The following is a 14,677-nucleotide window of genomic DNA, read 5'->3' on the forward strand; positions in this document are numbered from 1 at the left end:
TTTTCAAAGTAATGCAGTGTAACAGCTATATACTTGGCTTTTACATTGTATTAGATATTCTACATGATCTGGAGATGATTTAAAGTGGTAATTTCTGGATGTTGCCATGGCAATGGTAAACTGACATGGCACACTGGTGAATGTATCTTATGGAGAGCTTAGGCACCAGACATAATTGAGGACTAGCTAAAACAGGGACAGGATCAAGGAAGGCCTCCAGGGTTGAAGATAGATACGCTGAGGCCTGAAAGACACCTAGGGGTTTGAAAGGCAAAACGAGTGGACAACACAGCGGCAGCGGAAGAAGACAGATACAGGAGGATGTGCATAGCTTATAAGCAAATACTACACCATTTTATATCAGGAACGTGAGCATCTGTAGATTTTGATATCGGGGCGGGGGGCAGGTTCTGGAACCAATCCCTCCTGGATACTGAGGGATGATTGTATATATAAAGCACACATGCCTACACCTATCGATATATATGTTGCATAAGTAGGATGGCTGGTTGAGTTTTTAATTCTTCCATTTGTTATCACTTACATGGGCATGTTAAAAAAAAAACAAAAAACAAAAACTCAGTGTAACATTTATTTTCCAGTTTTATTCATCTTAGTTTTCCGGTATATGGTTTATAGGTAAATTTACAAATTACATTTTATTTTCTTCTTTTCCTAATGAGGAAATAAAGTGAATATATAGAATGTGAGAAGCTATTAAATTGTATTAAGCAGTTGCCTTTGCCCAGTTTGTCTTGAGTGGAATGTTTATGATGGCTTGAGCTGCCTGCAATAAAGAAGACACGAGTAAAAAGAAGCTTTAAATTCTACTTGCTAAAGAAACAAGGACTTTTGAGTGAAAAAGTTTAGATTCCAAGTCTAAAGTCATTTAAAATGTTTTAAAGCTAGGCTGTTTTTTTATTGCTCAATATTTCTTTTTGCTCATAGCCAACAAACCAGTTATATTATCATGTTGTGAATTATTGCTATCAAAAGGTATGTTTCTCTTGCACTTTCCCTGCCCAGACTGGACACTGTGCAGTTGCTGTGGCTGCATTTCTCAGGCTCTGGCTGTTCTGCCCTCACTTGGTCCAGAAATGAACAGCACAATGGAATCAACAACAACAACAGCAGTAAATGTTAGGAGGAATGTGTAGATGACAGAAGCTCTCACCACACCTGACTTCTCAATGAAATCAGTGACGAACCCTTCCAGTACAAAAACTAAGCGAACTACACCTCCAGCTGTCGAGCCCTCACCCCACTCCAGCTCTTCCCCCTCTCTCAGTTGTCCCAATTGTAACTCAAAAGGTGGAATATCACAGTCTTAAAAAAAAAAAAAGAGGACACTACAGACTAACCAAAGAGCAGGGAGAGAACAGAGTGAATTACTTAATTCCCAAGAATACTGATGTTGGGGGAGGCAAGACCTAAATGGGGCTAAGCTCAAGCGGGTTTTTAGCTTCACCCGGGAAAGAATTCAAGAACAAGCTGGCTGTAGAAGAAAACCGCTTTATTGAAGCAGCAATGTTATAGCTCCAGTGGTGTTACAGCTCTGTGACTGCTTCTGCAGAGCAGGGCTACCCCGTAGGCAGAGAGTAGCAGCTCAGGGCAGTTCTGCAGTCATATTTATACCTACTTTTAATTACATGCAGATTAAGGGGCAGTTTATGCAGAAATTTCTAGGAAAAGAGTAGTAACTTCTGGGTCATTGGGTCATTGCCACGGAAAGGGGTGGTAACTCCTGGATGTTGCCATGCAATGGTAAACTGACATGGCACACTGGCGGATGTATCTTATGGAGAGCTTAGGCACCGGGCATAATTGAGGACTAGCTCAAACAGGGACAGGATCAAGGAAGGCCTCCAGGGTTGAGGATAGATACGCTGAGGCCTGAAAGACACCTAGGGGTTTGAAAGGCAAAATGAGTGGACAAAGCAGAGGAAGAAGACGGATCCTGCTGAGGTCAAACCACAAGCAAGGGGCCAAACTGAAGGGGGGAAATCCAGGCCCTCCTTAAAGGGTCTCCATGGCAGGCCAAGGGAGAGGTGGGCAGGTGGGGAGGCAGTGAGACAAGGAGGTTAGAAAGTCTATAAGGCCTTACTGGGCCAGTGTGCTTGGTCTGGAAGATAATTAACCTGGACAATGAAATGATTACATAGCTCTTCTACATTATTTGCCATTGTTGATTAGAATAAGCGTTTTTCTCATTTAGAAATAAATGTTAAAATAATGCTGCTAGGAATGCAGTAACTCATCTAAGGGTGGTGAGTCATAATACATTTTCAAAATCATGACCTGTCTCTTCAGTTTCTTGTAAATAATTACCAGCTGACACATGTTTATTTATATGTCCTCTCCTGGAGGTCAAATCATGGAATCGAACAATCAGTAGTGGGAGATTATAAAAGGAAATACTCCATGTTAACAACAAGATATTTTAACATCTTATTTTATTTATCTGAGCGCAAAAGGTGGAAAGCTTGGCCTAAGCATGCAACTAGCAAATGTTTTGGGTGCCATTATGTTCTTGAAGCTGACATATTATGAGAGCATGTGAAACCTTTAGCTTCTAAAGGAGAGAAAGAATAGCTAGAATAATAAATGTGATCTTTTATTGTCTGGCTAGGCTACAACATTGAAAGGAAAGAGATATGCTCGATTTATAAACTGAGCAGATGACATCGCATAAGTAACTGCTATTATGTTGAGGTGAGACAGAAGTTACAATCTCCAAACGATTGTTGGAATTGGGAGAGAAATGCAGGGGAAGCTAGTACCACACCAGAGCCACTAGTCCATTGAACATCAAACCTAAGGAAAGAAAAAAAAAATGGCTGCTGTGTTGTGTGTAATCCCGATCCAGATTTCCCTGGAATGGCCCAGGAATGAGCCAGAGATCAGGGAGGGCTGCCTCGTCTGGCCAGCAGGGTCCTCCCGCTCACCCTCAGGGAGCCTGTGCAGCGTGCAGTAATTGCAACTTCAACAACTGTCCCTTAGTTCTAGAACATTTGGAGTCAGGGACCCTACATGAATGCTAACAGCAGGATAATTATGCACAAGTAAAGAAATATCAACAAACATAGTGGAATCATTTGCTCTAAAAAATTCCCCAATGATAGATTATCTAGGGGACAACGCCTAAGGTCAAAGCTGTCTCCAAGATAATAAAGATAATAAAGGAAAATCCTTGTTTTGCAGTCTGAAAGATAATATAGAAATCAGTCTTGGAAGTGCCTATAGGCACTGCTAAGTTAAAGAATGAAAAAAATTGGCCAGGGATTACAGTGGCTCACACATGTAGTCCCAGCACTTTGAGAGGCCAAGGCAGGTGGATCACCTGAGAACAGGAGTTCGAGACCATCCTGGCCAACATGGCAAAACCCCATCTCTACTAAAAATACAAAAATTAACCCAGCGTGGTAGCGTACGCCTGTAATCCCAGCTACTTGGGAGGTTGAGGCAGGAGAATTGCTTGAACCCAGGGGGCGGAGGTTGCAGTGAGCCAAGGTCGCACCTCTGCACTCCAGCCTGGGCGACAGAATTAGACTCCATCTCGAAATAATTCAATAAATAAAAATTAATAAGTAACTGGGGAAACATCAGGCATAGCTGGATCCAGGGTACAAATGATCTCTCTCTTGGAGACTGTCTCTCTCTCATCACTTTTTCCTTCTGAGCAGCGGCTTGGTTCTCAGACAGGTATCTCATTGTGGTCACAGGTATGAGGCTGTTTTATTGTGACTGATGAGGCCAGAGCTGCCTGCTCGCCCCTGGGCTAGGGAGGGGAAAAGGAGGTATAGCCATCTGAGCTTGTTGGAGCAAGTACCTTGAGCTAGGAAAGAGAATATTAGTTTTCCTATTTTTCACTCATTTTACAAAAGTCAGTAATGACCGCAAACCTTTTATTTTACGTTTCAGGAATCACTTTTAACATCTTCTTTAACAATCTCCCTTTTGCTCTTAAAGTTATAAACATCAGATTATGGCTGAGTGGCATTACACCTGGAATAAACTTCAAGGCACATTGAAGAACTTACAGTCAGGCAGAGAAGGGCAGGATGTGCGTTGTTATATTAGTCAACTTTGGTTTTAAGTTAGACTCCTTGAAAACATGTACCATAAACTGACAGGCTTCTTCCCGGCGAAGTTTTGACATGGTTTTGCTTTGTGTGGGAGTATATTGATGTTCTTTCCCCGATAAACTTTGCACATCATCTAGAGGCTTTATTAACATCTTGAGAGAAAACAAACTTGTAATTGAACATGATGATAGACTCATTAACTTGTTAGGTCTGATTTGTTTGACTAGGTGTAACTTAATTGTAAAACTGGCACTGTTGATTTAACAAAGTGTGCATTTATTATACAGTCCTACAACTTGCATAGTTAGTTTGTATCAGAACTGATCAAATGAGTTACTGGGTTTATGTAATATCCAGTAAGTCGAACACCTCATTATGAAGGCTAAGACACAATAAAGAAGTCACAAGCTAAAGAGGCTTTGGCGTCACTATTTTAAGGCTTTATTTATGTACTAGGTAGAGAATGTTGTGGTTATGCTTTATCTGGCATTTTTTGGTTTGTTCTTGTGGAGTTTATGTTTGTTTTTAAAGACAGGGTCTTGCTCTGTTGCCCCTGCTGGTCTCAAATTCCTGGGCTCAAGAGATTCTCCTGCCTCAGCCTCCCAAAAAGCTGGGACTCTGGGTATGTTCCACCCTACCCAACTGGCATGTTTTAACTTAGAGAAAATTGAAACTTTATTAGCAAGATTAACAATGAAACCTCTGCACGGATAGGAAGACTTAAAACTAATCGTTGGGTCTTAGAAAAGACTCTGTATCTCACTAACGAGGAACTATTCTAGCCTGGACAGTTTCTGAGGAGAGAGTAACTGGAGAATATCTGTTGCTGTTAGCTACAAACAGGATTTTAGGTTTGTGAGAGGCATTTAGATTGATTTGAAGTGACAGGCTGTCTGTCTTAACTTGATAACTGTGAGAACCTTTCTGATATAGATGTAAGATGCTTATTACGAGTTTATCTCATAAGCAGTAACCACTGCCCTGTATCCTGTTAATATCATTGGAAAATTTGGATGGATAGTCTTTTGACGGGTATAGTTGAGTTTAATCTCAATACACAATGTATATTTGTGTGAGCATTTCTGTATCTTCAATACATATTTCACAACAATATCTGAATGTATGTTTTTGTTTTTGTGGAGGCTGATTAGAATGTGTCACCACTAACAAAGGGTGACACTTGGAGAATTTTGATCTCATGCAGGGTCCGCCTCGTGGCGGTGCAGCAGTCATCAGCTGGTGGCTTTCAGACCCATGCCACCTTTTCCCCTCTCTGCCCTGTAAGTTGGGGCTGTTTCTGGCGATGGGAGGGCCAAGAGAAGGCAGAACCCGGGGGCGTTTCTTCCTCTCTCTCCAGGGGACGTCTCTGGCAGTAGCTTCTTCCTGTTCATTGTCACACTCCCAACCAGACAGCCCAGCTGCAGAGCTGTGGTGACTCCAACAGCTTATCCCATTGTCCCCAGTCCCCAGCCCCAGATGGCAGCTGTGCAATAATGACTCTAATCTCGAGTGGCTTCCTTTCCCTGTTTAGTTCTTCTGTGTTTCCACGCCTCTATAACTAAGCTCATTCAATTCCATCAGTTGAACTACCTGGTGTGGGCCCTGTTTTCCTAACTATACCCAGAGCCATGCAAATAGCTATGCAGTTACGTGTCAAGTACAAACCCTATACCCATTGCAACCTTGTTAGTGAAAAGTGTGTGTCTCCGTTACTTTATCAAGAGAAGGATAGTTTTTTTTTGTTTTTTTTTTCTTTTTGGTAATATTAACTAAGAAGGATTTGGAGACTAGAATGGAATTTAACTCTTTGTGAAAATAGATGCAATATTTCGTGTGGAAAACATAATTGTTAAACGATATCTATAAACATAAAATTTAGGATGTTCAATAAAAGCTATCAGAAGGATCATGGGTAAATAAGTCAGGTTTTACTGCTAATAATTTTTTCAGATTTGACGGTATTATGACTGTGATAAGCAGGGCTGTCAAGCCAGTTGTCATCTATTTTTACAGTAATTTGAAATCTATCAAATTGTATTTTGGGTTGACTAATTAGCTTCTGACCTTGAACGTGTTTATACAGTTGGATTCTTGGTGTTAATCTAATTTTCAGATTCTGCTGGGTTATTTATTCCATTCTTGTTGCTCTAGTTTTCCTCTTTGTGAGGGGCACTGTTTATGAGTCATGGGTGAAGGGACATACTCACGTGAGCAGGAGTGGCTTCCAGGAGTGCCACAGTCCGGTTGACATCTTCGTGCTCTTCTCCCCGGGTCCCCCTTTGATTTGTATGGGTCTGGTGTGATTTGGAGGGTCAGACCTCAACAACGGGGAGGAGAGGAGAAGTGAGTTATGATGAAAGAGAAGCATGGAAGGAAAGGATCACAGCCTTGTCCAGAGAAATGGTAAAAATGTGAGTAGCCTTTCTAAGAACTTGAGGAATACAACTTTGTTGGGTTTTCCATTTAATACTAATAAAGTGGAAAACGGGCTGGGCACGGTGGCTCTTGCCTGTATTCGCAGCACTTTGAAAGGCTGAGGTGGGTGGATCACTTGAGGTCAGGAATTCGAGACCAGCCTGGCCAACATGGTAAAACCCCATCTCTACTAAAAATACAAAAAATTAGCCAGGCGTGGTGGCACACACCTATGATCCCAGCTGTTCAGGAGGCTGAGACATGAGATTTGCTTGAACCTGGGAGGCGTAGGTTGCAGTAAACCAAGATCACGCCACTGCATTCCAGCCTGGGTTACAGGTCGAGACCGTGTCTCAAAAAAATAAAATAAATAAAGATGAAAATGCTTATGGCATTTAGCAGTGTCACAATATAAAGCCAAGCACATTTTCTAAGGCCTTATTTTTTCTCAAGTAGCAAAAGAAATCATTTAGGCTATCATCTGAAAACAACAAAACTGGCCAATTGCTGTTATAGATTTTAGCTCCCTAGCTGATTAAGGTTTCCCAGAAGTGACTATTCATATACAAATGAAATGAGTAAGCCCTCGGGAATTACAGCTCCTGGTTAGGTGGGGGAATCTTTTTGTCCGTGATTTATCTGTGAACTAGCATTTGCTAGAGGTGGGGTGGGCTGCTCTGAGTTCCAGCCGGACTTCCTGATGAAGAGGACACTCCCCGGCTGCTCCCCCAGAGGGCTCTGCTTCCCTAGTGACCCAGAAGCAATTTCCATGGCCAACCCCTGCACACGCTAGAACTCCAACAATGCCACCTTGAGCAGCCTTGCCTCAGGCATAACTACTATTGCTCAGCACTGCTGGAGACGTTTCTTGGGCCACTTGGCTTGGGCCCTGCCATGCCCTAGTGACCTCACAGTGGTGCAGCAGTGCCAGCCTTCTAACCAGCTTTCTTGGACTCCAGCGAGAAAGCTTTCCTGTCTTTGACTTTTTAAATTTTTTAAACTGAGTAATCAAGAGAAACAAAACAGAATTCAGAGACAGTTGATCCCAAAGAATCATGCCACTGTCTGTGAGATGACACCCGTGTGTGAGCAAAGCCGTCCCACACACCCAAGGTGGAATTTTCGAAAAAGGCCCTTCTAACTTCTGTTGTGTGTTCCCTTATTGTCCGCTGGTTTTGAAAACGGAAATGACAGAAAAGACTTCAACAATCCAGCCCACGGATTGTATAGGAGCAGAAATGACCAGATCGACCGGGCACAGTGGCTCACACCTGTAATCCTAGCACTTTGGGAGGCCGAGGCGGGTGGATCACCTGAGGTCTGGAGTTCGAGACCAGCTGACTAACATGGTGAAACCCCATCTCTACTAAAAATACAAAAAATTAGTTGGGCATGGTGGCACATGCCTATAATCCCAGCTAGTCAGGAGGCTGAGGCAGGAGAATCAATTGAACCCGGGAGTCGGAGGCTGCAGTGAGCCAAGATCACACCATTGCACTCCAGCTTAGGCAAAGCTCCATTTAAAACAACAACAACAACAACAAAAAACCACTCTGCTAATTAGCCTGTAAAAAAAGGTGTCGTTGAATTCTCCATGAGCCTCTGATGTGTCTCTTCATCTCTGAGGGAGGCGCTACCTTGTTCTGACCCACCTTTTCAAGGAAGTTTTAGAGCAAATGACCTTGAAAGTAGAGAAGATAATGTTTCCCTCCAGATCAGAAGGCAAAGATGCTTACTGTGCAGTATAATAAAGACAGTGTCTCCCTTCAGGATGAAAGGATGGCTGGCTTAGAACTACTTACAGAAGATTTGAGTTTCCTAAGCTCAAGGTCCTCAGCTGCGATGCACAACCCCTGTACCTGTAGAATCTCACTTAGCCCATCTGCTTCAACCCTGAGAGAGACATGTGGAGGGGAACTGGTATAATATGATGCTCATGCTTCTTTCTCCCTGTGCTCTGACTTCTGCAGTCCTTTGTCTCTGATCCAGGAGTCTCTTGTCTTCTGTCAGCTTTTATGATACTGCGGCAAACTAATTTGTTACTTCCAAGATTTTACTTGCAAGCTGGGTAAAATCTCACATTCTTCACAGTTCTTGCCAGTTATTCTAGTACTACACAAAAACATTCTTTCATAAAAATTGTGGGAGAAAGCACTGAAATTTACTGATGAGGCATACATATTTAATATACGGTTGGCAATGTGTGTTTTAGTTTTATCACACTGTATGAATTACTAGAATTTTTCAACTATCTGTAACTTCTTCTACCATTATCTATGAACACCTACCCCCCAATAAAAAGACTTTTATCTGGCTGAATTTTATCTGGTGTTAGAACAATTTGTGATTTGTTAGCTGAATGCCTACTGCAGCTTTCTGAAGGTAAGAAAAAACATAAATGCTTTATATCTATTTATCTGTATATGAAACACTTTCTCAATAGTCCTACCAACTCAGCTATTTTGGAGGAATTACTTTATGTTTTGAATGAGGATTTCTTTCATGTCTGCAAAAAACAGCCGTAGCTAGCTCAGTGTATTTCATAAGGGTCAGTCATGTCCTTCAGACTTTTCGCTGTGGTGTTCAGACATTGTTTTAAATCTCTTTCTCAATACCCTTGAGCTGGCCATTGAAGGATTTGTCGCATTTCAAAAGATTGAGTAAAAATAATGGGATGCTATGTTCAGGAAAACAGAACATAACCAAACAAAAAAATCAGCCAGCATGATTTCCATGCTGCTGTGGGGAAGGTCCTGGACTCATGGGCAGGACTCCACAGGCATGCCTGAGCCTGGACCCATCACGCACACTGGACATCCCGTCCACTCCAGCAAGACTCCACACACACGCCTCCATGGGCTGAGGACTGTAAGTGTGAGGGCCGGTTGATATTCCACTGCCCCAGATAGGATAGGTTTAGTTAACTAAATTATACCACCTGGGATTGGTGAGCCTTGTAGTGAAGAACAGCCTGGGTTCCAAATCCCTGACTTTGGGATACTTCTTTTTAAAATGGCACACTCAGCCGGGCGCAGTGGCCCACACCTGTAATCCCAGCACTTTGTGAAGCTGAGGCAGGCGGATCACTGGAGTTCGAGACCAGCCTGGCCAACATGGTGAAACCCTGTCTCTACAAAAATGCAAAAATTAGCCTGGCATGATGACGGTTGCCTGTAATCACAGCTTCTTGGGAAGCCAAGGAGGGAGAATCACTTGAACCTGAAAGACGAAGGTTGCAGTGAGCCAAGATTGCGCTAATGCATTCCAGCCTAGGCAACAGAGTGAGGCTGTGTCTCAAAACAAAGTAAAATGGCACACTCCAGATTTTTGAGAGTCACATATTTTACGTAAGATGTAGCATTATTTTCAGACATGGTAAGCGACCGGCTGCAGCAGCGGACTTACGAGAGAGTAACTAGAGTTGACTCACTTTGCCTCTGATATTGGTGGAGCTCAAGGTTTCTCACGGTGTATTCCCCTGAGTGGCAGGAACAACATCAAATGGCAAGTTGTTAGAAATGCGAATCTTGATGCCATCCCAGAATTTACAAAATCCCAGGGTGGGTTCAGCGATCTCTGGTTTAACAAACCCGTGCCCTCTCCCACCCAAGTAATTCTGATGCACACAACAGCTTCAGACCAAGTGGTGTTGCTCAGGGTGTCACATGTCAGAGGAGAATGAGGTTAGTAAATTATAAATAGGAAAAGAAGAAAATAAATGTTGCAGTCAAACATATAAGGGGATAACATATAGCATTCATTAAATAAATGATAAATAGCATTGATTCAATAGTGTTGATTAATCTATTGTTTTTCATTTAAGAAGTATATGTCAGGCCAGGCACGGTGGCTCACACCTGTAATCCCAGCACTTTGGGAGGCCAAGGTGGGTGGATCACAAGGTCAGGAGATCGAGGCCATCCTGACTAAAACGGTGAAACCCTGTCTCTACTAATACAAAAAATTAGCCGGGTGTGGTGGTAGCCACCTGTAGTCCCAGCTACTCGGGAGGCTGACGCAGAAGAATGGTGTGAACCCGGGAGGCAGAGTTTGCTGTGAGCCGAGATCGCGCCACTGCACTCAAGCCTGGGCGACAGACACTCCATCTCAAAAAAAAAAAAAAAAAAGAGAAGTCATGCCTATCCTATGTCAGTCACTGTTAAGAATACAAATATAAATAAAGCATTCTACAAATGTCTCATCGTGGACAACTGTGGCCTGCAGGGAAAAATCCAACTTGCCACATATTTTGTATAAAAGGTTTTATTAGGACACAGCCACACCCATTCATTTGCATACTGTTTATGGCTATTTTTAGCTACAAGGCCAAGTTGAGAAGTGTGACAAAGGCCATATAACCCACAAAACCAAAAACACTTAATATTTAATATCTGGCACTTTACATCCAAGTTTGCCATTACCAGGTCAAGGGTTTTAAGGGAAACTCCTTTCCACATTTCAGGTAGTTAAACACTAGTGGAGTTAGGAGTAAGTGTGGTATGCAGGGGTTTGTCTGTCATCCAGTAATATATATGTATTAATTTTTCAGTAGCAGAAAATTTAGCTTCACAGATGTTAGTATCATGGAAGGCATACAGACTGTGGGACAAGAAGCAGAGCAATTGCTGGCTTGGTGTATGAGTGAACAGAAGGAGAGTGAGAACAAATATAGAAGTTAGAAAAGGAACAAGTGAAGAAAAAATGTGGTTGAGAAGGGAGAATATTATCAATCAAAAGAACATGACCTATGTGAAAAGCTAAAATGAGGGAGTATGTGGCAGGACCTGGCTGGGGAAAGGAACTAAGCAGCAGCAAGATACTGGATTGGAACATTCCAGTTGCCTGGCACAGAGGGTGGGCGGCAGAGTCTTTGCGGGAATGCTGAAGTGTTGATGCCAGGCAGAAAAGGGGCAGATTCCAGATGGGGCTGGGAGAGCCATGCTCTGCTGCACTCTTGGCTGGAATGTAGTGGGCTGATCTCATCTCACTGAAACCTCAAGTGATACTCCCGCCTCAGCCGGGCTCCAGCGGTTCTCCTGCCTCAGCCTCCCGAGTGGCTAGGATTACAGTCATGTGCCACCACGCCCGGCTAATGTTTGTATTTTTAGTAGAGATGGGGTTTCGCCATGTTGGCCAGGCTGGTCTCGAACTCCTGACTTCATGATCCGCCCGCCTCAGCCTCTCTAAGTGCTGGGATTACAGGCGTGAGCCATCGCACCCAGCCTCTGCTGCACTTCTGTGTCTACCAGGAGTCCATGTGTACTTATGTGGCTATTTACAGTAGGGCTCTCTCAATTCCTGACTCTGCTAAATGACTAACCATGTAGTGATACTGGAGAAAAAGCACTGGATTTCCCTGCGGGGAGCTTGAGTTACTTCTTGGCTTCACCTCTTAACTATTTGACCGCGGGCACCTCATTTCATGGCTTCGCGTCTCCCTTTCCTCATTAGTGAGAGGCTTCCTCCCACCTCCATGTCGTGTGATTCTTCTAGACTCACTTATTATCATTGATGGACATGGCTAAATGAAGGCCACAGCGTATTTCTCCAGCTCCCTCGCTTAAAGAGCAAAAGAATAGCAGAGACTCAGGGCCCTTCTGAAAGGGAAATGTTGACCACTTTGGCACAAGGTCATCCTCTCCTGAGAAAGGTTTGCTGCTGATTTATCTCCATCTCCCACCTCATAACAGATGTCTTCTCTTGCCCAAAGAGATTGTTTACTGTCGAAATGTTTAGAGGAAAAACGAGCAGCCGGGATTCGTGTGTGTGATTATATTTAACTTTCTTTCAGGAATTTTTCTTTAAATGTGGAGCACACCCCACCTCTGACAAGGAAACATCAGTAGCTTTGCACCTGATCGCAACAAATAGTCGGAACATCACTTGCATTACGTGCACCGACGTCAGGTAAGGATCTAAAAATAGTGTCACTCCCACCACAGATGTCAGGTAAGGATCTAAAAAATAGTGTCACTCCCCGCTCCTTACTTTCCCAATACTGTTCTGCCACACGAGCCTTCCTCAGTGAACTCTCTTCCCTGGGGAGTATCTGCTTTATTTTGATGCTTCTGTCCAATTTGGGTATGTTTTAATGTGATGAAACTATTTAAAATGCCAGTGACTTCGTTTAAGTAGGTAAATAGGGTCCTAAGATGGGAGATGGCATATCTAAAATAGTGTATATAATCTTAGTTGATATTAAAGTATAAGCTCACATATTTGAGTATAAAATGTAAACTCATCCATTAAGTTCAAAAACAAAATGAAAATATGGTGCTAACATTAGGAATGTTAACATTAGGCATTTGCCACCATGCCCAGCTAATTTTTTATGTTTTTAGTAGAGACAAGGTTTCCCCATGTTGGCCAGGCTGGTCTCGAACTCCTGACCTCAGGTGATCTGCCCACCTCAGCCTCCCAAAGTGCTGGGATTACAGGCGTGAGCCACTGCGCCCGGCCAGGAATGGAAAAACAATTTATGAACACCATAACATATAGCCCATACATTTTATTTTTAAAATGTCTTTTCCATACATTTCAGTTCTCCATATTTGCCTGTATTTATGCTGAGGCTTCACACACATTCATACACTCAAAATGAAAGCATGTAGCTAGTTTGGGACCTTGTTATTTCTAATCCCAGTGATCACAAGAAAAGCAAGCAAATGTGGAGATGGCCCTGTTAGTAAAAAAAGGGAAAATGACTCAATGTGAATTGCGGTGTAGGAGCCAAGGACAAAGTGGAAGAAACTGAGTCTGTTTGCTCTGCAGAGTAGGCAGTTCAGAGTAGAATTCCTTACTCTACACTGTTCGAATGGACAGAGAAAACAAATTAGCTTCATTACATGTTCGTGGAGGTTGACTATGAAGCTCAAATTGGAATAGTGAGAACTTAGCCCTAATATCAGGATGAACTTTTTTTTTTTTTTTTTTTTTTGGGAAGGAGTTTCCCTGTTGTTGCCCAAACTGGAGTGCAATGGCGCGATCTTGGCTCACTGCAACCTCCACCTCCCGGGTTCAAGTGATTCTCCTGTCTCAGCCTCCCGAGTAGCTGGGATTACCGGCATGCACCACCACACCAGGCTAATTTTGTATTTTTAGTAGAGACAGGGTTTCTCCATGTTGGTCAGGCTGATCTCGAACTCCTGACCTCAAGTGATCTGACCGCCTCAGCCCCGCCAAGTGCTGAGATTATAGGCGTGAGCCGCTGCACCTGGCCCAGGAAGAACTTTTGAATGAAATGCCAAAATGAATTAATGAATAAAGTCAAAGAATCTATTGTTTCAGACTTTTAAGCAAAAATAGTCTTATACCCCAATCATTTTAAGTGTTGTCTTTCTTTGGCTTTTGGAACTGTATTAGATGGTCTTTTAAAGTTGCTTTAAACTCTGTGATTTCATGATAAGCAAATATTCACACTCCTATCAGGCTATTTCTATACTCTAATAAATTAAAATTAAAATGTTGATTAATAGAAGCCCAAAAACCTTAACGACATCTGTTGAACAAACGTGTTTCCAAGAAGGAATAAAAATGAGACATGATTTTCTCTTTGCTGCATGTTTAGTCACTGCTGTGGCAGGAAGCACCACAATATTGTCTTTAAAATGCAGCGCTTCAGCCTCTCTTGGCAAGGTGAATGATTGTGTATGGCTAACGCTTTCAACATGCAAGAAGAACAGCTAAGATGGGGATTCTGGTGTTTCAGGAAAGGAATTGGAAAGTGCTAAAAGTGAGGGCTTGACTGCTCTGATAGCAGTAGGTAATTAAAGTCACTTTTCAGTTTTTCAAAGGAAAAATTCAAAATACTCTTCTGTAAGTCAGAAAGCAGCTCATCAGCCAGTGTTTTAAACTTTCCATTACGGTTGGTAACGATGACATTAAAATATGTGGTGATGATGGTATTATCTTACTAAGAGAGTTGCCCTCCCCGTTTCCTGCTATTACACTGTCGCTTTCGTATTAATAACTGGTAACATCTTTGAAAGACAATGAGCCACCTCCCAGATACACAGGATGATAATGGCTGGAAAAATAATATTGTCACATTAATTTTTTTCGTAGGATAACTTTTGGGAGAATTCATACATAGAAGCGTATGTGTGAATACATACGCTTATATGTATTCATATATATGTATATACACATATATACATACATATATATGTATATACACA

General features: G+C 42.4%; 1 protein-coding gene across 1 annotated transcript in view; it reads left to right on the plus strand.

Moving 5' to 3' along the window:
* The window catches only part of PARK2 (parkin RBR E3 ubiquitin protein ligase), a 1,293,247-nt gene that overhangs the window by 825,509 nt on the left and 453,061 nt on the right, over nucleotides 1-14,677 (plus strand). The window contains exon 6 of the mRNA XM_011999643.1: nucleotides 12,292-12,407. Within this exon, the coding sequence (XP_011855033.1) occupies nucleotides 12,292-12,407 (116 nt within the window). The remainder of the gene's footprint in view (nucleotides 1-12,291; nucleotides 12,408-14,677) is intronic.

Source organism: Mandrillus leucophaeus, unplaced genomic scaffold (genome assembly GCF_000951045.1).
Source record: "Mandrillus leucophaeus isolate KB7577 unplaced genomic scaffold, Mleu.le_1.0 Scaffold6, whole genome shotgun sequence".
Taxonomy (NCBI): Eukaryota; Metazoa; Chordata; class Mammalia; order Primates; family Cercopithecidae; genus Mandrillus; species Mandrillus leucophaeus.